Consider the following 25,380-nt stretch of genomic DNA (forward strand, 5'->3'; position numbering starts at 1 on the left):
GATAACAAATTTTAAACCTTCATTAATTTTTGTGGACTTTGTGAAATCTTTGAAAACTCTATTTATGTTGTTTCTGTTATGGATCAAACTATATTTTAAATGATTATTATTAAGTCTAAAAAAATAAACATAAGTTGCAAATAATAATATTTTCAGCTGTAAAAATTAATTTTCGGGTTTCTTTTACATCGAATTTAACCGTTAACAACAAGGAGAACTCGCTTGTACAGACTAGTGCAATCTAGAAAGTTTTTATTCATAAATTCGAAGTCTCTACAACAGTAATTAATTTTTCCACACAATTTTACTTGGTAGTTCTTTTGGTTGAAAGTTTCAAATAAAATCAAAGGTAGACAGACATCTGGTAATATGGTTGTGGAAAATTTTCTATTGCAGCGTTTCAAAAGGACAAGTTTAGAAGAAATAGAAAAGTTTTAAAAGAACAATTTAAGTTAATTTTTGTTTTGCAATACATACTTTATCAAAATTTTATAGTTAGTTTGGTTTTCATCTACTGACTACATATTTGCAGAGTGTGGTTGTGTTCTGTCATATACAGTCAGCGTCAAAAGTATAACGTTTTGACGATTTTCTTTATTTATATTTTCCATACCATTTTTTTTTAATTTTTTATAAAAATGTAATTCATTCTACAGCAGAATCAATTTTTTTAATTTCATATAGAACTCGGGGGGAAAATTCAGGAAATGTCAAAAAATTTTCATCAAAATTTGAAACTTTTCAATTCGTAAAATTTTGAGTATGCTGTTTTTTTGCCCATTAAATAAGATGCAAGTTTCAAGTCTCTAAAAGTTACCGTGGATTTTTGAGAATTTTTTTGTAAAGGGTGTTTCGCATTTTCTTCCATATAACGCATGAATAAAATCTATTTTTATATGGAGGAAAATGCGCAACACCCTTGACAAAAAAAAAAATTCTCGAAAATCAACGGTAATTTTTATAGACTTGAAACCTGAAGCGATTTTACAGACAATTTTAGAGGAATGGAGGGGTGAATGGAAAGTTGGCTACCCCCAACGTCATTGGGAGCGATTAGTTGAAAGGCCTGTAAAATCACCTCTTGTAAACACCGTATAAATTTTAAAAGTTTCATGAATCATGATATTTAAAATTTCACACAACTTTTCTTCGTTTGAAATTTTATCTGATTTAGGACCACAATGTTGACCAAGCTTACTTCACCTGTTTATTGCGCCATGATACCCTGTCGGAAGCATCAGCAACCAAACTGAGAACTATAAAAAACAATAATTTAGTCGCCCAGTATTTTATAAAAAAAAAAAAAAAAGAAATGGTTGCAAACAAAAAAAAAAACAAAAAAAAAATGGTTGCAAAGGAGATTTATAGAAACAAATGACAAACGAAATTCGGCGTTTCTTTTTCACTTGCTGATTCGTAATATTTGTTATAGTGTTTGTGCAAATGGTCGTCTGAATGTAATAGGTTGTCTTCTTAAACGCATCAACGCAAATAATCAGTCTCTTTTATTTCTTAATCATGACACATAGTTAATTCCAATAAGCGCAACTACGAAAAATTTCTAATTTTGCTCAAATTGGATACTTTAGGTTTAGGGAAGAAACAGACAGATGATTTGCATTAATGCGTTTAAGAAGGCAAAAATACTGTTATAATAAGACAGCATTTACTTAGAAATATACAACATATGTGTATGTGTATATATTTTTGCAAATAGGTATTTACATATCGTCACCATGATTGCAAAAGTTCCGGCCCTGCCAGACAAACTTTTAAATTTTATACGAGAAGAAATTTATATGGGAATAAAGTTCACAATAAATCTCGTATTTTTTTGAAAGATTTGACTATGCATTTTGCTAAGGAGATGCATCTGAGATCAAAAAAGCGTCAACTAGGGCCTCTTGCGTTAATCATGATGATATGCATTTCTTTTTATGGTTATGTATTGTAATTTATTAAATCATTTATGATTATGTAATATTTTTTATTGAATTTATTTCTTTTTACACAATTCTTTATCATGACTTTATACTTAGTATACATATATACATACACTCGTACTTACTTGTACATACAATTAATTTATCGATAACATTTTGTACAGAGATAGCTTTATATAGATTTCAAGGTACTCAGTTTTATTTCATTCTACTATAAATTAATCTTATTTTAAAATTTTTATAATTAATTTAAATTTTACATTTATTACTTTTTTAAAACTTGCCCAAATTCATATAAAAACAACAGCAAAGTATATAAAAATCAATATTTGTACAAATATACTGGAGTTGATCATTCGTTTGTAAAATGTTTAACTTTTTTTCGAATATATTTTATGGTTTTAGTTTATTTATTTTTTAATTTTTTATTTATTTTTTGTTCTTTGAAAGTTATTGTTTGCGAAAAGCCATAACATATTATACAAAGAAATATGTACAGTCTAAATTCTCAAATAATATGCATTTGTGCTCACATAAATACTATATAAGTGTCCTTATAAACAACTTAAGATAACACTGACCACTTAAAATACTCTTAATTCTTAAAAGAGTCACGAAACTTTGACTGAACTACTTCAGTTTCGAATATTCTATGTAGTTTCCCAATTTTTTAAGAATACAGCATTTGGCTATGATTTAGATTAGTGAGAGCTTACTTGATCGCTCTCTGAGAGAGCATCACAGTCTCATCTATTGACTCGTTTTGTGTTAGTATGCCGACCACCAATTTACATACATAGATGAAAAAGCGCCAAGTCCATTAGTCAAAATTTTAACAGGGGAGAAAATGGCGTTCTATTAACAATTTAGTCTAGGGCCAAATGGAGAAGTTTACCATACCTGCCCCTTAAGCTGCCACAACACTAAAAACTGTTAATGAAATGTACTTGCTGACTGAGTGTTTTAAATTAAGTAATTTTGGCTGCATTAGGAAGTATTTTTTTTTTTTTAAGGATGCAATCAAGCAAATTTTCTCTATGATTTTTTAAAGATGCTTTTATATGTAAATAAAGTTAATAACAATTCAATATTTTACCCCTTAGCCTAGACATTTTTCCTAGAGACAATCTTCTGGTTTCTATAGATCATATTTTTTTCTGTGTAGTTTGGCAGAGGCCCTACAATGAATGTCCTAAAACGTTTTTTTTTACAGATTTCGACACTTATATAGAATTTGAAACTAGACAGTATTCTTCATATCCAATTTTGCCAGTTTAGTCAGATTTTGGAGTTATTTTTTTTCAATTTAAGCGAATGCCCTTTATTACTTTGCCTAATTAAGAATTTTTATTTGAGATATTTGGTACATAAAAAGAAAAACATGAAATTAGGTTATTCACAAGGTGTTATGACGAGTCGCATGATAATAATGCCACAATTTTCTTAGCGACTAAAAATATTTTTAAACAATTAACAACAATTACAAAACAAATGTAACCGTTTTCAAATTTATGACAATATGGACTGTTATTGCAGCTTGTGAATACCCTAAATATGTTGCGAAGTAGCTGTGACTTAATAAAAAGTGTCGTTGAGTGCGAGATTAATATTAAAAATACATAGCCATATAATTATGTACATTGGTTTTTATAGAATAAATAGTATGTACATATATGTATGTATGTACATATGAGGCATTTTTCGTCAGTTGAAGCCCCCACCACTCTCCGAAATTGGTGCAGGTAAAAAAAAAATCGGTTATATACTTGTAAATTCGGTGCAAAATTTTACTTTTAAATGATGAATGACGTTTTTAAATATCCAAAATGGCGAATAAATTTTTAAAAATTCATAGAATGTGCTCGAAACTTATTACTCTGGGGTTTTTGGGGTCCCTATAATCATGAATTTTTAAAATTCAAAAACGCCACTCATCCTTTAAGAGTAAACATTTTTGGCAAGAAGATAACAAAATATAATGCATAATAATAATAGCAAATACTTAATAACAATAATATTGATAATAACAATAGAAATAATAGCCATAGGCTGGCAGTCAAAATTGGGCATCAAAATACATACATATGTAAACCCAGGAAAAGGCAGATACATATCTTCTTCTTTTGACTACGTAGGTAATCACTTACATACAGTTAATATTTTGAATTTTTTTCCTACTATTTATTTACTCTTTTTTGTTCTTCATACTCACATATACTTAGTACATAAATATTTATTATATACTGTGTTTATATATAGTATTTAATTAATGCAAAAAATCTGTTTGGTATACGTATGTTTGCTTGGTTGAGTGTTTACTATGGTTTTATGTTTGTATGTAAGTATGTCTTGATTTGAATATTGCTTCTGTACAATTTTTGTTGTTCTTTGATGTTTGCTTTTTTTTTTTTTTGGATAGGACGCAAGCAACCATAAGGGTGTAGGGATATATCCAATCTATTGATTTCCTTTCCTACCCAAAATTTCAGCGTCTCCCTTATATGACAGCCGCTGTATAACACATATCGTTGGTGATACTGCAAAACGTGCTATGACTTATTACCTCTGGTGCCTAATTGATCTGTTACCTGATCGCTTCTGGCAATCGTTCATCTTTATCAGCCAAAGGAAAACAGTTTTGTTTGCTGGGTTAGAGCTGTTTCGTAGAGGGAGTCTGTTTTTATTAGAACGGCAACGCTTTTAACTCAACGGCCGAAACAGCTCTAACCCAGCAAACAACTAGATAAGGAACTTGGCCCAAATTAAACACGGAAAACAGTTTTGTCATTCGTTTATTAGGATGTAACGATTTGCAGATGCATTCCGGTGCAAGTATGAGACCGTTTTGCAGTATCGTCGACGGTATTCGTTACAGCACACTTAATCGTACTTTGCCCTTACATATGCTAGTTTAACACACAGAATTACTAAACTCCTTTTGTATAGTTTACTAGTATATGGTGTTTGTTTTTCATTTTGATTTCTTTTTTTTTTAATTTTTTTTTCTCATAAAATCTAATTTATCAATGCATCTGCCTCGCCATCAGCCATCGTGCTACTATCATGCGCCTTTATATCTAAAAGTGGTGTTTTTATATCAGGTTCATTGATCTCTTTGTGCCGCACATCACCAGCTCCAATGCCATTTATGGCCGAGTGTCCATTGCAATGTTCGTTTGTTGTTTGTAAATGATTTTCTATTACGGGCTTTAAGTGCTCGTCACTCGATTGACGCACAGTTGGGTATGTGATGCTGCCCTTATCGGCTTTTCCCTGTGTTGAAAAAGAAAGATCAAGCCTATATTTGATACTTTTAATTCAAAATACTTACCATTAAATAGTAGGTCATAAGTTGACCTTTACCCTTAACACTAACAAGTCCACGTTGTTGGAAAGTGTAGCCAAATTCTTGTAGAATATTGCAAGTTTCTTCTGTCACCTGTCGAAAAAAAAAAAAAAAAAACTCAAATTGATTGAAAAAGCGTGGCAGTTGTCAGGGTCTTCTACTTCGGAAACATTTAGATTTTATGGCTTCTAATATACCGGATTTGCACTGGGCATTAAATTACACAATTTGTAATATCCAATTTGGTCATTAAAAAATATCTGCGAAAATATGTATTAACCGACTTCAAAAAAGGAGGAAGGTCATAAATTCATCGGAATATATTTTTTATGTACATATGTTACTGCATAACTGTAGACTAGGGGAACTGTTTTCGATAATTCTTTTTTTTTTTTTTATCGGAAAGGTGGTAACTCGAGTGTGGTCCCATACTAATTTATTTTAGTTCATTGGATCATGAAAAAATTACAATACTCCTAATTTAAAATAATCGTATTTTTGCTTAAAAATTACTTGTTTTCATGGGAAATAGTTATTAAGCTTGTTTCCACGTGACATTTTTTAAAGGAAAAATTCCTTTAATTTTGATGGCTTGTGAAAATTCGACATAATTGCGTTTAAAGTCTGTTTTCTCATTTGAAAATTGAGGAACTTTTTTATTTTATGACTCCTTATGCCGGATTTTCACTGGGCACACAAATTGGGCCATTAAAAAAATTTTGCGTCATTATTTATATAGAAACAATCATTAAGCTTGTTTCATCATACTCTACAAATCTGACATCATTTTAGGGACACTGTACGCAAGATCTCTTCAGCTCTAAGAGTATGAAACAATGAACTCGTACGGTTTAAAATAAAACACTTAAAAATGGAACTCTTTGGCTTGGTCGTACAGAAAATGATGTAGTGAGAGGCAGGGTTAGGTTAGGTCCAGCATGAAGGCATAGTCAAGCCTAAGAGGGCCCGTTGTTATACCGCTTGCTTGGCTAAATGTTGACACCCAACGTTTACCTAGTAAAATAACCACTTACATTGTCTAATGAAGCGTTGTTCATAGTTTGCAGATTTTTGCCCAGCTTCGATTCGACAGAGAGTCGGAAAAAGTACTGATGAAAACACTGCCGCTAATAATTAGACAGTGGTAATGAAAATGTTTTATACTGAAAGTACACATTCTGAAGTGCGGTAAATCGTGTGAAAGTAGATTTAGGCTTAGCTCTCAAACTTACTATACGTTTACGATACACAGTTTATAACTTTGAACTACTCTCAAGCAATGATCTTTCTCTTGAGCTTTCTGACACTTTGGCCTTCTTCTCTAGTCTCCGTGGTTCTCCGAAATTTAAAATTCCTCCCAGGTGAGATAGATCAAAGTATACCAATATAGGGCCCGATTAGATCCCTCTTCACCCTTCAAGGTAAGGCTGGGCGTGCTCCAACTTGCAGACTTTCAGATTACTACGTGTTCAGCGTTGCCAGGTTGACCTTTTTATGGTCATTTGGACGCTTTTTGTATCCTGTTGACGTTTGGATGTTTTTTGTGTAAAAATGACTTTTTTTAACTTCACAGTAATTTTTCTCTATGCACAATATACTTATTCAATGTATAGCGTACTATTTGCTTGTAGAGTAAGTACTGACGCTCACACTTTCGGCAAATTTGTTACTTAACCTTGTAAGTAGAACTGATTTTGAATTATTTTCTTAATAAATCTTTACAAGCTTTGTTTTTTGCAGCAGGTGCATCAAAAGATATTTATTCTTTGGACACATATGACATAAATATGATGCAAACCAAGCGTACTCGCATTTTTTATTTATTTTTTTGATTCTGGTACTAAGGATCCCGCGTTCAAAGGCTGGTTGTGTAAACGCTTGAAGTTACAATATTTGCAATTGCATATTAAAAGCCAAATTAGGAAGAGCTGATCTATTGTAACACGCACGCTCGAAAAGGCACTATGTTCTTTCTTAGCAGAACGAAATTTAGCATTTTCGACAACCGACCACCTAAACAAATGTCTACAAGAAAAAAAATATATATAGCAACTTAAAACTTGCACATTATTGCCCTGGAATTTAATGGGCTATCAAACTGCATACTAAAAAAAATTAAAAAATCTGAATAAACTTGAAAATCTAGCTTGAAAATCTATCTGAAACTTTTCAGATTTTTTATAATTTTTGTACAAAGTTTGAAGTGTGGATTTATATTGTGTTAGTTATATAATGAGCTAGGCTTTTATGAAAAAATAATAAACATTAAATAAACAAACAAAAAAAAACAGCCAAAATCGATCAAAATGTTGATGACTTAATCAGCTGATCACAAGTGTATGTATAAAATGGTTTTTATATTAACGATCTCAAACCAGTTTACAATAGCGGTATTCTTCACCAAATTGTTGCAACAGTCGTTGCTTGAGCTCATCTGCTGTTTTGCCAGAGTGCCAGGCCTCTTGCTCACTTTGGTGAATACCCCTAATGAAATTTAAATGTGCTCTGTCGAAATGACATTTTAATATACCTTACGTTTGGAAATGACGTTTTTTCAGACCAAGAGACGTTTTCTCATGCCGAAAACCTGGCAACATTGTACGTGTTTTACAGGTATCGATTATACATTTTCCCCTATGTTCTCTTTCCATTTTGCCTACGCAAAATATGGGTTTGCTCTCCTTGTACAAGTGTACTCCCTTCTCTGATTAGGAGGAGCTGATATACATATAGCCTAACATAAACCTGAGTTTCAAAACCTTTCTAACGCCAGGCTTACCGATATGCTAAGGAGAGAGATTTGCGTTGGTTTCAAGGAAAAAGGAAAATCGGTATTTTCTGTGAGGAACTTCAGCAGTCGGGCCATAGAAGGCCTGCGAGATCAGGCAGTTAAAGATTCTTCTTTTTTAGCCTTAGAACTATTTGTCTGTGTGACAGTCCTTAGTCAGATATATGTAAATGTGGGTCGTTCCGATTACGTAGAACCGACTATCGTAGGAACGCTGATATAGTTCGTCATTATATCTTTTGTGATACCCGTCGCTTATGCGAACAGGCCATAGATCTTGCGTAGGATAGTTCTAACATACCAAGCTCACTTGGTCCTAATATTTCTTTAAGAAAGTCTATTTTATCATAGGTTTATGCCAGAACTCCCAAGGTTGAACTTTATTTTGAATGAAAGTATGTAGCCCAACTACAGTAATAACTGATGCGGGCCATTCGAGGTCTGTGGTAGCGATCTAAACATTTTGGTTTTTGGTTAAATAATCGAGGCATTCTAAATATAATGGATTTCCGGTTTTCAGTTGCAAAAAATTTCATAGATGGATTATAACAAATGAGAACCAGAATTCGGAGTCAATTTCATCTCACCTGTATGGCACCAGCTTTGCCCGTACTCTCCATGCGCGACGCAACATTCACGGTATTACCCCAAATATCATAATGAGGTTTTCGTGCACCAATTACACCAGCCGTTATTGGACCATGATTAATACCCATTTTAAGCACAAAATGATTAAACGATTGCTCGTTGATACCCTGTAAAGCTTTCTTCAACTCCAGAGCGAACTCCACCAAGATAGCCAGATGGGCCCAACGTTTGGTGATTGGATCATTCGGTTGACTTATGCGATTTGAGTTGATGCCGCTTGCGGCCATATAAGTGGAACCGATGGTTTTTATTTTAATTATATCTTGAAATTGTGGAAGCTCAAGTAACTGAAATAACATTTGAATTCATAAATTACAAGCAGGCTATTTGATGAGCTAAAATTACCGCATCAAAATCGGATATCACTTCGTTTAGAAAGCGCAAACATTCAAGTCCTTGATTGTTAACGGTTTCCTCTGAATAAAAATCTATTGAAAATAAGTGAGTTAATAACTCTTGTGGAAATACACACTTTTGAAAACATCATTTGCATACCTGAAAAGTTGGGCATGCTCGCAAATAGCACACCCACTTCAGCATAACTTTGCGAGTAGAGATCATCGTGTGATCGTTTCGTGTTCTTCATGAAATGTTCTGCTACATGAACGGGTAGTATGTTATAGACTAGCGCTTCATTTCGTTGCCGCATATCTGTTGCCATTTCACGTTGCTCAGCCACTTCTGTTTTCCATTTAAAAATTACACGATCCTCACGATCCATCTGTTGGAAGAAGATGAGACCAAATAAATTAAAAAAAAAATGCAAGTAATTTAATTCGACTTAGGCAGCATTGCAGCTCACTTACATGTCGCGCAAAAAACGTTAATGCCAATGTGACCATAATTAGAACCGTAGATAGGGCGACCGAAGTCGGTATTGCGCTGAAAATATCGAAGATTGTTTACATATGTATATGTGACTTCAAATGGGCCTAAACTTACGGATTAGATGCAAGATCATCCTCGAATGTATATAAATCGCTCAGGAGGAATATATTGCAATAGCAATGAACAGCTGGAAGTAAGTGAAAAAAATAATCAAAGGATTTTTTTAAATCCCATATCAACTCTATATACATACATATGTATGTACAGTAGGGTGTCCCGTCCAATTTTTTTTTTTTAGCTGCACTATCGCAAGAGGTATCGAAATTTGCGTAATTTAACACATGTTAAGAAAAAAGCAAATAAATCAGAATTGTTGTAATTTTAAAGGGCTCTACCGCACCATGAAGTTTACCACTATTTTATATGGGGAAAAAACAGTTTTTCGTAGAAATGGTATAGAATCCTTGAAAATCAATATTTTTCAATCGGCAATCTTTTTTCTCTTTAGGAGACTTCGAAGAATAATACCCAATTATTTATTTAATCACTTTTTAATAATAATGATTTTTTATGGGCCCCCCATTTCATTTTTTGGAGCTTTTGGGGGACCGATAAAAAATATTAAGTATTAAAAACTGATTAAATAAACAATTGGGTATTATCCTTTGAAGTCTCCTAAAGAAAAGAAGAGTTTTGCAATTGAAAAATATTGATTTTTAAGAATTTATACAATTTCTACGAAAAAGTGTTTCTTTTTCATATAGAATACGTGGAAAACGTCATGATGCGATAGAGCCAACAAAATGACACACAATTCTGATTTTTTTACCTTTTTCTTTACATGTGTAAAACTACGCAAATTTTAATACCTCTTGCTCGTGTAGCTCACAAAAAATTTTTGGACGGGACACCCTAATGCACAGTGGCGGGCAAACAAATCGGGTTGAGATATTTCAACAAGTTTTGGCTATTTTTATTTTGTTTATTTAATGTTTATTATTTTTTATGAAGGTATTTCATACTGAAAAAGAATTCAAACTGTTTACAAAAATGAGGGGAATTCCGCAAAGCTTCATAAAAATTAACACCTTAATCAGGTTTTTTAGAAAAAATTTCGATACGTAGTTTTGTTGCACATTAAAGTGTAAGTTTGAGTAAGCGATTGCTTACCGTTGATTTTTGGCGGTTTTTTTTGCTGACGGTGTCACGCTCCACCAAACAACTTAAGTGCTACAATTTTTTTTTTAATGGAGGAAAACGCACAACACCGTCCGCAAAAAAAACTTGTACACCTACAATTTTTTATTTTAATCCTGAATAAAATGTTTGAGATTAGTAGGATGAACATTTTGAAATTCGTAAAGTTTTTATAAATCTTGTACGAAGTTTGTAATTTTGATTTAAAAAACAAAAAGAAAATAACTAGACTTGTTAAAATGTCGCGTCCCTATTTGTTTGTCCGCCACCTTAGGTAAGCGATACCTAAAAGGGAGCTTATACTATGTGCGCCTCTAAATCAGTCACGACCAAAGCATATTTCGCGGTAAAAATTTTCTAAAGATTTCTATAGGTTTATTGTAGGACGCGCACAGAGCAAAAGCTCTCTCTGATTGTCACTTTTCCAAATAAAATTTATAAACATTTAAAAAAATCTCATTTAAACTAAAGCTCTTCAGCGGGCTCCTTTTGTGCGTCTCTGGACCAGTGAGGAACAGAGAGAGCTTTTACCCAGTGAGCTTTTAAGCTGTAAAAAGATCTTTCTGCTCATCGCTGATATAAAAAAGCTTCATAAAGCTATTGCCGTCGGAAAGGTTTCTGTCCTGGCCGGGGTTCGGACCACAGAAACCCAATTCAGAAGTTAATGAATCGGAAAATTGGAGTACAAATATAATTTTGGTAATGAATTTAAGCATTATTTAAATTTAAAGTCTTTGCTTTTGGGGCTTAATATCCGGCTTTCAAGAAAAGCAAAGGCTCCATATAAAAAACGCAAGAGAAACGGCGAAAAAGTTTGCTTATGTCAAATGTCATTTACGCAGTACGGAGTTCATAAGAAGTTTCTACTACGGTTTTCTAAAGTTTATTATGCTTGCAACAGGAATATGTGCCCGCTCCATTATTTCGTGAGAAAAGAGTGAGACAGCAGGCCCTGAAATAACAGATATCAAAATTCCTTGGACTCTACTATTCACAGAAAATAGTGGGATTTTTTTTCTTTGCCGGTTTTTTAAGCGTTGGATACAAAGCTTAAAGGTTTTTGACTCATTTCATAAAGTGAAATTCCAACAAACAGTTACAGAATTTTTAACGTACCAAAATTGCAGATAGATTTAAAGCAAACCGGAGTAGAGCAGTGGGTTTCAAAAAGTGGAGTAAATCTATTCCGCTCGGAGCAAAGTGCGAACGTTGGTGGTGACTGCTCTGAGTACTGGGTAAAAGCTCCCTCTGGGCATTGCTGTCCTCAAATTGACCATCTCATTATGTGCGCTACCGCCTCGATATTTCTCTCATTCTCTAATTTACCTGTAAACACGATCATCAATACGATTTTCGTCATATGAGTTAGTTGCGCAATAACAGCCGTTGCAATTAGTATCAACACAGCAAAGTTGCTCATATATGAAGGATACATAAAGATTTCTCCGGGTATTGGCGGCGACACCTGCATTGATGCCGAGACCGGCTCGGCCACAACAATGCCCTCAGTGATGGCATCTATTTCGCTTTCCAAAACGACATGATCCGTTTTCAAGAAAGTCACAAAAAAGTACTGAAAATAACAAATGTGAAGGATAATACAGACATATAGTATAGGAATGATAGATTATTCATTTACACTAATCTTACCATATCCACAACATTACTGAGTCCTATTGTCACTGCTATTATAATCGCAGCCAATTCTCGTACGAATGTTATATCATTGAAACGTTTGCTAAGACTCACAAAGAATTCAGGTAAATGATCAGGAAAACTTTCGGCAATTGAGATGAAGACGAGCATAGAAATTGGTATCAATGGCGCCGAAATATTTATAAAATGTAACGGTGATCTGTTGGCGAAAAAGATTGCAAATATTTTATTGAATGATTTAAATAAATTACCAACAACAAAACCTACCTTGGAAGCACAATATAAGAATACAAAATATCGATGACTTGAACAATAAAAGCAGCTAGCAATGGCACAGAAGAAAGAGGTTCACGATAAGCTGCATAAGCCTCCTCTAAGTTCTTGTTCTTGAATTTTAGGAAGAATGTTGTGAACTTCGAAAGATCTCTGTAAAATAAAAAATATGTATCATATGGGCGAAGGAGACTTTACCTAAGATTTTTTCAACAAATTAAAAAAAAAAAAAATCGCTCCAGCTTTTACTGAAAAGTAAATAAATGATCTGTGTGTATTTTTAGCGCATAACTTCAAAAATGCAAAATTTTGAGTTGTAATTCTTTTGAAGGCGGTGTGCGATATGTACATACTGAGGAAATTCCCCGCTCTGAATTAATTCAATATTGGCAGCTTTGTGTAGTAAAGTTTATAGATCGAGTAATATAAAAGACATTGACGGATAGGTCAAGAAAATGAGCTTTTTTGTCCGCCGTCACGCTAATCTCGAAAACTTTTAAACGGATTCGGGTGAGTTTTTCTCTAATATTTTCAGTATCGATAGGAGAGTGACCTTTGGTATTTAGAATTTCAATAGGGTTGCCGCCTGTCTAAAAAATTATAAGATCCAAAAAATGAGGTGTCAAATGAAAGGGATTGGCTGCTAGTTAAGCATTAATGTTTTATTTATTTTTTTTTAATAGGGTTGCCGCCAAAATTTCATAATAAGCGAAGGCAACAGCTCTGCACCGTCACTACCAAATTAAAAGACTTAGCCTCTAGATGTGCAGTAATGTATTATGTGTTTCAGTATGGTTGCCACTTGTTTAAAAACTGTAGTATCTTCACCGTTCGTTGGATAAAAAAACGAAAGGGCATGGCCTTCGCATGTACAAAAACTTTCATTTTCTAGTAGAGTTGCCATCTATTTATAAATTACTAACTTACGCAGTATAAAGAAAAGTCGAGATTTTTTATACCATGCTAATCTCGAAAACTACTTAACGGATTTGGACGAGATTTTGTTTAATATAATATGTATCGTTAGGGCAGTTACCTTAAGTACTTTAAATTTGTATAGCGTTGCAAACTGTCTAAAAAATTATAAGATACGTTCGTTGAATTACAAAAAGTGAGATGTCAAATGAAAGGGCCGGGCCTCTATATGTTCAATAACGTTTTATTCTTTTAGTGTTGCCACCTTTTTAAAAAATTATAAGATATTCGCTGTACTAAGAAATGAGGTACCAAGTGAAAGTATATGTCCTGCAGTTGTGCAATTAACTATATTTTTTTGTGGGGTGCTACCTATTTAAAAATTATTACCTTACATGTATGTACATATCGTCACCTGAAATGCAAAGAGACGTAACAAACATCATCGCTGAGATTCGAAAAGCCATCACCAATAAAAACTTCAAAATTCACTTTTTGATTTATATGATGGATTTCATCGAATTACAACTCCCCACATCATTTTATGAAAAACAAAATTAAAATATTAGTCACGACTTTTTCCTTTTCATTTACGATGTTGTTACAGGTTTTTCCATTTCAGGTGATGACATAATACGTGAAGGCATTTTTTGTTTGTTTGTTAGAGGGTTGCCATCTGTACGGAAAATTATAAGATGTTGGCAGTTCGTTGGACTATAATGTGAGTTGTCGAATGAAAAGACTTGGCCTCCAGATGTGCAATAAGGTTTTATTTTTGTCATCAGGTATGCAATAAGGCTTTATTATTATTTTTTTAATAGATTTACCACCTGCTTTCTCCAAATCAGCGCGTGGCGAAGTCTCGCGCATACGAGTTCGTCTAGTTACAATATAAAGGTCGTACAGTTCATTGTCGCATTTTTTCTCTTTATTTCGAATGTCTCTAATGGCTTTTCATCTTTGGTCAGCATCTGTCCATTTTTTGTTTGCCGAGACACAGTTCGCTAATCAATCACTTTATCTACGAAACCGTATCAACTACAAAACATTAATCTCTATATCGACTGCTGAGTGGAAGGTCGACCTCTCTCGGCCGCCAACTCGAAAACGCCCTATCTCAAAAAACTTTTCAAAAGTCCTATTTCAGAATTTGGTTGAAGAACGCCCTATTTCCGAATTCATTTCAAAAACGCCCTATATCCGCACATTTTCAAAACATTTTGAAGTGAGATAGGGCATTTTTGAATCGAATTCTGAAATACGCCGTTCTTCAACAAATTCTGAAATAGAGTGCTTTTCTATAAAATTCTAGGGCGTGCTTGAAAAGTTTTTTGAGATAGGGCGTTTTCGTTGGATTTAAAGAAACCTCATTTTTAGTAGGGAAAATTATATCGTTATCGATATATTTATCAAGATCGATAAATAAAAGTATTAATGCCATTCGATAACATCATTTGCATCTTTGATACACTGATTTGTCGAAATCTTTTATAAAATCGAAAATGTATTATAGGTGGCATACGCGGTGTATCTGACCCCCCATCTTCTTTTGGAAATATAATAGGTACATATTTATTGGTATCGCCACCGTCATCAATTCAGTATCTGTCTATATCAATATATGTTATCGAGATCGAAAACTAAGATTATTGATATCAAAGCGACTCGATAACATCATTGTTATCGTTGTTATCGATTTATTTATCGAAATTGATAATATGATTAGCTATCGTTTCGTTTGAATTCCTGTTAAAGCTAATATCCATATGCTAACCAAAAAAATTTTTAGACAAAATTTACTTCGCCGGGGCCAAAGATGTGTCCCATAAAAATGTAGATATCGAATATGTATTTTAAAATGTAATCTGTATACTTGTTTTCTAACGTAAGCTACTTACTCGTGTCCATCTCGTGCAATTAATTCCTCCTGCAGGCGTACTTTGAAGCTAGCTTGCTTGCTTAGCTCCTGGCTTTTGTTGGCATCTTCAGTCTTGTCACCTTCACTTTTTGACTCAGCTAACAATTCTTCGTCGAGCGCATCATCATCTACTAAATTGCCCACATCATTTTCGCCTACATCACCACATTCGTTGATATTTTTTGTGCAGGGCGAAGCAAACTGTAAAGAAATACAAAGCAATAATTTTATGCCCTAAAAAATATTTTCATGCTGAACACACACCGGCTTCAAAACTTTAGTTATGAAGTAAGTCTTAAGGCCAGCAATGCGTAAAGCCTCTTCTCTGCGTTCGCCATGTGCCGGTTCTACCTCAAATTCGCCGCTGAGGAAAGCCAAGGTTTTATCCGAAATATGCACACGCCTGTAAATATATAGAAAAAAAAGTTAACAACAAAAAAACATAATTTGAATCTCTCATTTCAAAAGGGTAATCCACTCACCCGGCTTTTCCGCTTGATTCCATTTTATTAGCCAATTCAACATCTTTGGAGTAAACATCGAATTGCCACTGCCGCTGACCGAGTATGCCAGCCAATATAGCACCGGTGTGTATGCCCACTCTCATATCAACAGGCGAATTGGCCTTCTGCTGTACATATCTATTTACATGCATAGATACATACATATATATACACACACATACAGGGTAGTTGGCGAAAGTGAGGCAGACGAAGAATAAAAATAAGAATCAGCAAAAATTGCAGAAAAAAGCAAACGTTCGCAAATGTTGAGATACTGATCCATAAAAATATATATGTATGTACATACCACACATACCTACATATGAATATAGAGGAAGGAAGGCATGGCGTATACTTACTTAATAGCTTTCACCATTGAGAGGCCCATATGTACACAGAGCACAGCATGGTCGGGACGTTCGTCAGGTGCACCACTAATGCAATAATAGCAATCACCAAGGATTTTAATTCTTAACTGATGGTATTTCTATGTAATTAAAGGTGAGAAAAGCGGAAAGTTAACATAGGTAGATATTTACGTAAATATTTATGTACGCACACATTGTAACAGCAGCTAGCATGAAAATGATTGATTAGTGTGGAGCATGTGCTTGTTTAACTGTCGTCAGAATTTACTTACGAGTATGTGGTGGTATTTGAAAAATGCACTACCTCTTTTACAGAGAAAAATCGAAAATTGATGAAAATAAACGTGACAAGTATTTACTAATAGAATAACATGTCTCCAGTTGGCATGAACAACTGGCGGAACTTTCCAAAGGAGATTGCGAAATGCCAAAATAATTAAGCGGATTTGGGGCAATCCATCCATGTAGGTGGATGAAAAGTTCACGAATCAAAGATACTCGAACACGTTAAGATTTACTTGATTAAATAACATACATATGTTACCCGGAGGGAGATTCTCTAGACAAAGCGCTGATGCCGTCTAGAGCCTGTCGCGATTTCTGTAACCGAGATTTTCTCGACAGTGCCAAAACAGGTTGTGGCGTTAACTACACTTTCTTACTGGTTAACCAGTTCAGGTGCTAGTTAGATTTTCTCTAGTAGGTTACGTTGGCAGCGTACTGTCCTGAGTATCTGCCAGGCGACAGCCTTAAAAGCGTATCCTTGACGAGCACAGGATATTTAGGTTGTCCTGAAACAAGTTTATCTTGTTAGAGCCTAGACTGGCTACAGAATAATCGCTTCCCTTTAAGATAATCACTTGTGTTGTTGGGAAGATACTTTTTAGCAGTGCCTGGACTGGCTGTATCCTACAAAATCTCATCTGGAGTAACAAATACTGTTATCAAATCAGCAACTTTTTTCTGACAAAAGTTTTCTTGATACCGTCATGGCAAGCTCTGGCAAGTGAAAGCCATATAATAATAAACTATCAGGCCACTGGGTATTTTTTCCGGAGCTAAGCTTTCTGTGCCAAAGGTTAGACTGGCTGTAGTATACAAGAACTCATCAGAGATTTTCATTTCTGCAGCTGGAGAGATTATAGTCATAGACCCAAAGGTTGGACCTAAGAGAAAGGAGTGTTAGTGAGTAGGTGTAAGAAAGCAGGATAAAAGTTGCATCTTTTGGGTCTCCTTTACAATTAGGACATGTGTAAAGTATGTCTGAGTCTATTTTATACTTTTGTAACTTATGTAATGCGGTATCCCTATCCCACACACATTTTCTTGTCTTTTATGAAAGTGTAATGCCTAATACTTGGTACCAAAATCTATGAAACCTCCATCGTTAGTATAGCTTGTACACACTTACCTCTGCAAGCCTATCGAATCGTGCGAATAGTTCATTCAACATTTTAACCAAATCCTGTGCACTGTAAGTGGACGAAATGGCGGTAAATCCGACAATGTCCGCATAAAGAATGCTATAAATGGAAAAAAGCAAGCAGTTATCGGATGAAAAAAATAGTGAAAACACCGTGCGACAAAAACCACACAAAAAAATTAAAAATACTCGAAACATTCAATATACTCTCGAAACTAGAAGTCAAGTATAGTAAAACTTCATTTGGTTTTTCTCTCAGGATTTTTTACAAAGGAAAAAATTATTTAAAAAATTAAGTGCAATGTGGAATAACAATATGGGTAACAAATTAAAGTGAAAATTCTGTAGAATTTAAAATAAAAATTCGAGTTTTTTGGTTAAGAATAACGACTGGACGTTGAAAATGCCGAATTAAATTTTTTAAGCTAATAAATTTAGGAATACGAAATTCGAGAATGTATTCGTATTTATATTAGTCTTTACTATTTTTTCTTTTATTTGATACCCACATTTTTATTCTACTTTGCACTGAACTTTAAAATAATTTTTTTCATTTCAAATTCAATTTTCAATGTCTCTTAAAAAATTCTGACCTCAGAGAGAAAAAATAAAAACACAGTTTTACTATATTTGGCCCATAGTTTCGCGAATATATTGATCTTTTTGTGTGTGAAATTGACTGTCGCACAATGAAATAGTTCCTTAAATTTGAGAAAATTGAAAAATTCCAAAATCTCGTAAATTTCTAGGTAATATTTTTCGAGTTTTTCGGTTTTATAGTGTTTATGATAGTCGCATAAATAAATAAAAAACACACCTCACGTTTTCATGCCTGCTCATATAGATTTTCTTGAATGGTTCCGAACTCGTCGAACCCAGATCCTGACGCATTTTTACAGCCACATGCTTTGGTAATACAGAAAGCAATAAGCGTTCCTATAGAAAAAAAGAGAATATCGTATAAGTATACCATTATTTCCTAAGTAAATATTTCATTTCTTTGGTCAAACCTGCTCGGCAGACTGTTCCTCGATAATCATTTTCACTTCGAGACTCTTCTTGGCTTGCAGAAAAGCACGCTTCTGTTTTGCCTCACTCATAAAATAGTACATGAGACCAATGGTTGATGCCGGTAAAATCAAGCCAACGTTTGCTAGTATCTAAAGTTAACATTTTTGTTTATCAATTTTACCAAAAAAAAAAAAAAAATAACCAATGCAAATTAAAATCAATATTTACTTGTTGTAGGAATATCGGATCTCTTCTCGCAAAAAAATATATTTGCAATGGATATATGGCAACAGTCAAGAAACCCATGCAGCAACCATTGTAAAAAAGCTCAATAGGCAAAGTAACGTAAATTAGAAAGTTGAAAAGTATTATCCAACCGAGTGTATCTCTGTTGAGTAAAAAAAAAAATTGCAAATAAAAAATTATTGTATAACCATTGAAAAAGAAAATCATTTTTTGGCGACCATACCTTGGTGAGGTATTAGTACCTTGCAGATACAAATACACGGTGAAATGCGTCAAAAAGAGGCCCCATAGTAGATACGAGGCATGTTTCGTAATTTGTTCGTGTAAGTCTTTAACGTTTTTCAATGCGCTCAGTCTCAGATCCAAAACTATGCTAAGCATCACATTCGTGCAAAGCACAAACAAAGTGAATACTTTAAAAACGAAATATATGTAAATAATATAAACATTAAAGGCAATCTTCAACGCCTCGATTGGACATACATACATATGTATGTATGTACATTAGACTGCATCACAAAAAAAAAGTTGCGGTTTTTCGTCGGGATTACAACATTTTTTTTATATTTGAAATACTTCGGAAAAGTATTAATATTGACCGGAGCTGCACCGATTTGAAAATACCTCAAAAAATTAATTTTTTTTATGAATAAAAATGGTTTCTTAAAGTACTTTTTGAAAAAAAAAAAATGCCCTCAGATGTCCAAACAGTTTAAGCTTAAAAAATCTGCATAGAAATGTAAAACAAAATTTCAACGGAATCATAATGAATGAAACTTGAATAACTCATCCAAAATTATTACGATTTAGACTTATCGAAAGGTATTTTCTCACCCTTTGTAATTCTTTGCAAAAAAAATTAATCTAAGTATTTAAGAGAAAGGTAAGATAAATGAGCGTCATTACAAGTTGAATTAAGATGTATTGATATTTGCAAATAAAAAATTGGGACGTGAATGTGTTTATTTGCAAATAAATAAACAGCGTGAGAAAATGCCTTTCCTGGTATCTCAAAAACGGCATGAAAAATCTAATTCTTATCATTCCGTTGAAAAATTTTGTTTAATATTTTTATAAAAAAATTTTATGATTACATTTTTTTTTTTCAGCTGAGGTACTTTTTTTCAAAAAATAACTTAAAACCCCTTTTTTAAATATTAAAAATCATAAAATTTTTCCGAAATATTTTGGCGCAAGAATATTATGGATTTTATAGTTGAAATGGAGAAACAGTACCGATTATTTTTCGTATGGACAGTGATGCAGTCTAATTAATGTACATATTTACATACATTAAAAAAAAAAGTTGTCAAACTCACCAAGCGGAACCAGATTCTGTTCATGCGGTATAATTAGCGTCCAACCATTGAAGAGTATCGCTGCAAACAGAAACCATTTGAAGCCCGCACGACGTTGTTTCAAGAAATAATTGTGAAATAATTTATCCAATACAGCATCTGGTAAATCGACTGCATTGCCCGTAGTCTTCGCCGCTGCACTTTCGTCCCCATCAGTAGCAGCAGCACCACCACCACCCGCTGTTGCATTGTACCCATTATCTGTTGTTGCATTTGAATGTTTGCTGTTGTTGCAGCTCTTCTGTACGCCATTCTCAATGCTTGCCGTTGACTTGGTCTCCGGCATTGCGAGGTTATTTTACTCTTCTTCGTATGTGTTTTTTTTTGTTTTTATCGTTTATATATTGTATGTATGTGTGTATGTAGTTCTTGTTGCCTTCACTAGTTCTTTTATTTTAATTCGATTGTTCGATTAGTTGCGATGGCGTTAATTTAATTGCTTTCACTAAGTTTGAATTGACTCACAACCGTAAAAGTGTAGTGGTTTGTATGTATGAATGCCATATGTATTGTTGTTTGTTTGCTTGCATTTGTAACGTTGATTGAGTGCATTGATAGCTGCATACATATGAATGTGGATTAAATGAATAAAGTTTCAATTATTGGGTGTATTCATGAAAATTTGCGAACTCGTCTCTAGTTTGCGCAACTAACATATTTCAGCTGTTCTCATTCTATATATATAACTAAATAAGTGCAGTTTTCATTTTCCATTCCGAAGGTCAATCAATATATCTACAAACATACGTACATACATATATAAGTATGTACAGTAAGCTGTAGCGCGCGCTATATAAAAACCCGTTATTTTATTTAAATCTACGAGTATATTTCATTAAAGTAAAGATTTTGAAAACTTTTCGAGCAAATAACACAGGTTTACAAAAAAAAGTTTATGCATAATTAACCAAACCTATATGTATATCCCTATGTTATTCAATACGCTGAATGCGAATCCGAGTTCCGGGGTGCCGGGGCGCCAGGCTTGAGTGCCAAAGATCGTGGTGCGGATTAGGGTTGCAAAGCGCTATACGATTTTCACCCCTGAAGAGCGCACCCTACATATGTATGTCAGGATGATATCCCGCCGGTCGGCAGGTGGCTAAATATTTCTATCCCGACATCGCCTGACCGGAAAGCAGCTATGCCCTGACATTGAGGGTGATGTCCTTGGAACACTAGACCTCCACCATTGTCTCCCTCGCGATATTTACAGAGCAGATTGTAGGCGTCGGCATTCAACAGAGTCGATTTACTGTGCAATTTGCTTCTTGGATCGCGCTTTTCAGTATGCCATGCCGATCCATAAAGACAGTTATCGCTTTGATCTTACTCTGAAGCCCGTTGCAGACTGAGGTCAACGTTTCGGTATATCCTGTTTTGACACACGGAAGAGACTGTGTGGTGAATAAAGAGGTGCTGGTTAGCAATCAGACGGGAATTGTGGCAGGTTCTGAGATTACTCCATCCGTTACAGGTATTGCACCTAACCGAAGCATTGCACCTATATATTTACTGGTCCGGGGTTGGACTCAAGCCCTCCCGAATAAGACGGATGCGGAGCAATCCGGCTGCAAGATGTTGTACAAGAGGCGAAAAAAACCTTAGTAATTCCGGTACGTAGAACCGGCTGTCGTGGGAATGGAGTGCCACCGTAACCATCATTGCTTGCATCACCTTCGCCACTGCTCATGCCTTGTACTGGTGGTTGGATGAATACCCTAACTACCCGCTAATAAAGTTAATTTTGTTCCTCCGAACAAAGCTCTTCTAGGTTGTCTTTACAAGAAAATTAGTTAAACTTTATAAAAAGTTTTATAAAATACCATTATAAAAAAAAAAAATGGCGTGAAAATAGTAAACAAAATTATCAAAAACAACGTTATAGGGTACATCGGCCCTTTTTTATTTCACTTCACTTTGCAATGTGAGCACTTCGAAAGCTTTGAATCAAATGTTATCTTTTTTGCAGAAGTTTTAGCGCCAATATTTTAGCGTCATTTCCCACATCTTCTTTTGTTCAGTTTTTACAGACCTTCAAAGCGGGCTCTAATTGTATGAAAACGTCTGGGTGACAACCTTTGTTGTTGTGATAGCTCAACCCTGCTTAGAAGCGGCTAATCCTTCAATCTTTGTCGCCAAGCTCAACTAACTAACGGCAGGCCCAGGAATCGTGCTGTATCGTCGGGGTCAGACCAACGGCAGGCGGTTAATAGTTGTGTTGAATTATGACGGCATGTGAAGAGGTGGTTTCGTGAGGCGAACCTTCACATTTGTGTCATACGTTAGGAACGTCGGGGTTAAGTGGGTATAGGTAGGAGTTTAACCTGTTGCAGTATTCAGACTTTAATTAGGTCAGAGTATAGCTGGTCTCTCTCTGCAATTATAGGGCATTAAACTCCGATGACGATATTCCCGGGGTGGGAGTTGATGGTATTGATCGGGCAATGATGGTAATGGTCTATCTGTGAACGTCGTTAATTGCCAGCCCGTTAAGTGTCGGATGCTGTGGTTGCCTTACGTATGTATTTAGTTCCGGATGTTGTCCTGCTGTTCATAGAGATACCTTCTCTCGTAACTGACCAAGTGCCAGTTCGGGTACTCACGTCTTTAGCAATCGACATGGAACTGCTTTGTGATCATAACATTATGTTCCGCTACTGTGACCATCTAGGCCTCACTGTTTAGGTGGTGTTCTGGCGAAATCAGAAGGTATCCCGTAGCTGCCCGTAGTGCTGTACTGTGTCATTCTTTATAAGAGTGTACAAATGCTGGCGTACGTCGACGACGTCGAAATTATCGGTAAAAACAAGGGATATGTCTATTCTGCCTACTCGAGGTTAGATAGAGAAGCAAAGCTAATGGATCTGGTGGTGAACGAGGACAAAACTAAGTAACTCCTGTCATCAGACAAATAATTTTAAGTATGCGTTTTATATATAGCCCATTGAATTTTAGTAGGATAAAGAAGACGCAAGAAATTCGCTTTGATTTTTAATAATTTTTTAGGTGACGGTGTTATGCATTTTTTTCCATATAAAGTATGCTCGACCACCATGTGCTCGACAGTGCTCATAGTTTCTTTATAAAAATGTATATGGAAGAAAATGCGTAGCAGCTTCAACATAAAAAAAAAAATATTAAAAATCAACGCCATCTTTTCTTCCCACGGCTCCACTGTCTAGTAGAAACTTATTGCTCTAAGAGATCTTGTAGATAATTTTCACTATCGGGAATAATAGACCTAAAAAATCTGCAGTGATCATGAAGCTTATAAACTTTCGTCAGTGGAAGCTGATGATAACAAGACGCCAGTTCTTGTAAAAATGTTACTTTTTAAACCGTTAGTCAATATTTAAATTCACATTAAAATGAAATATCTTTTCATATTAAAAATATTTATCCTTTTCCTGGTTGTACCACATCAGCCAAACTAGCCTTATCACAAATATTGCATACGAATAGGCGCACAACCAAGCCGCGTTGTAGCTGTAAACCCCTTTTAGATTATTATGCGCCTGCAGTAAGAAAACACACAGAAACACAGTAGTAGCAAATACGGAAATTAAAACCGCTAAAGCATATGAATCACGAATCGTCGAGTCGCTTTATTTCCTTTAACCATTTAAAATCCAATTTAATACCGTAAATAGTTGCCTAACTAAACGCATTCAATATTTATGCGGAAATGTGCTAATAATAAAAGCCACTGCCGCACAAACAAAGTGGCTTCCGAATACAAATCCAACTTAAAGGAGAGAGCGGCAAGCGGTCGGGGCAGGCAGAGGTCACAGTCAATCAGTTGGTGGGTTGTCATAGCAGCTGCAATAAAGAAAGCTTTCCATACACGCGACTACACAACGACTCCCCCACTCATTCGAAAAGGAGCTGCTACACTGACAGTTAGTTAAATGGGGGTGTATACATACATACATACATACATACATATGTATGAATGTGTGTGTGTGTGTGTACCACTGTCTTTGGCTTGTAGGAACTGCTCAAGGTCCAGCCAATGTCTTTGTAGAAATTGCAGTCGTTTGTATGCATGTAGGTATGTATGTATGTTTTGAGGTGCTTTCACATCCGTCGGTATGTATGCATGTGTGAATGTATTTCCAAGTGTTATGGTAGGAATCATAAAGTGCACACCAATGCATTGCATTTTTTCAAGGGCTACGTCAATGAGTGCTGGCGCTATGGCTTTCACTTTGCTATGTTGGTGTTTGTATGTACATATATTTGTTTATACGTATTATAACAACATACCCGTACGTACGTATAACCTCGCATGTCACACATTCGAGATGTGCTTAATTTTTAAATGGCCATTCGCAAATGAATTCTCGGCACGCGCACGCACCGCACGCACACTTGTAAACTAACGCACACATACGCACGCACGCACGCACGCACGCTGATACACATTTTGTGCAATTAAATCGCAGCAAGCGGCAACTGACAGCTCAGTTCCATAACCTAAGATGGCCGAAAGGAAAACGAGCACCCAACCAACAGACGCTGACTTTGTGTCCCAAGGCAGTCAGCCAAAGTTGGCTTATAAGTGGTTTGCTGCGACGCACAGCGCTCGTTCGTTCCGTTCGCTCCGTTCGCTCGCTGTGTGTGCTGTCTGTGGTGCGTGTTGAAAAAAATCCTTAAAGCTCATTGCGGGATGATGCGAGTATACAAATTAAGGGATGTTATATGCATACATTTAGGCGTATGTATATGTACATACTTTACTTCACAAAATATACAGCAAAAAATAGTGAAAAAATATTAGGTAAAATAATTTTTCATTTGCTCCTTGACTAAATTATCCATTTTCCATATCATATTTGCCAAAAGCTACCACCACCAGCAGTAAATATACCTAGTATAAACCATAATCGAAAAGGTACACAAAAATCTTGACATTGCCCAAAATTGATAAATTGATTGCTTGGCTGAATTTTTGTC

General features: G+C 34.9%; 1 protein-coding gene across 1 annotated transcript; it reads right to left on the reverse strand.

The window, feature by feature from the left end:
- Positions 1–3,990: 3,990 nt before the first annotated feature.
- Positions 3,991–21,097, reverse strand: LOC118735592 (adenylate cyclase type 3). The gene is made up of 20 exons (XM_036465426.1): positions 20,383–21,097; positions 19,287–19,476; positions 19,046–19,205; positions 18,817–18,966; positions 18,624–18,742; positions 17,795–17,906; positions 16,375–16,502; positions 15,995–16,153; positions 15,777–15,915; positions 15,493–15,713; positions 12,674–12,832; positions 12,401–12,605; positions 12,077–12,323; positions 9,668–9,740; positions 9,532–9,607; positions 9,221–9,446; positions 9,071–9,153; positions 8,665–9,012; positions 5,275–5,382; positions 3,991–5,216 (listed from the first exon to the last, which is right to left on the reverse strand). Exons 1-20 carry the CDS (start codon positions 20,705–20,707, stop codon positions 4,959–4,961), a joined length of 3,486 nt encoding a protein of 1,161 aa, XP_036321319.1. The 5' UTR covers positions 20,708–21,097; the 3' UTR covers positions 3,991–4,958.
- Between the last annotated feature and the right edge of the window lie 4,283 nt (positions 21,098–25,380).

Source organism: Rhagoletis pomonella, unplaced genomic scaffold, assembly GCF_013731165.1.
Source record: "Rhagoletis pomonella isolate Grant_MI unplaced genomic scaffold, Rhpom_1.0 Rhpom_scaffold_00003, whole genome shotgun sequence".
Lineage (NCBI taxonomy): Eukaryota > Metazoa > Arthropoda > Insecta > Diptera > Tephritidae > Rhagoletis > Rhagoletis pomonella.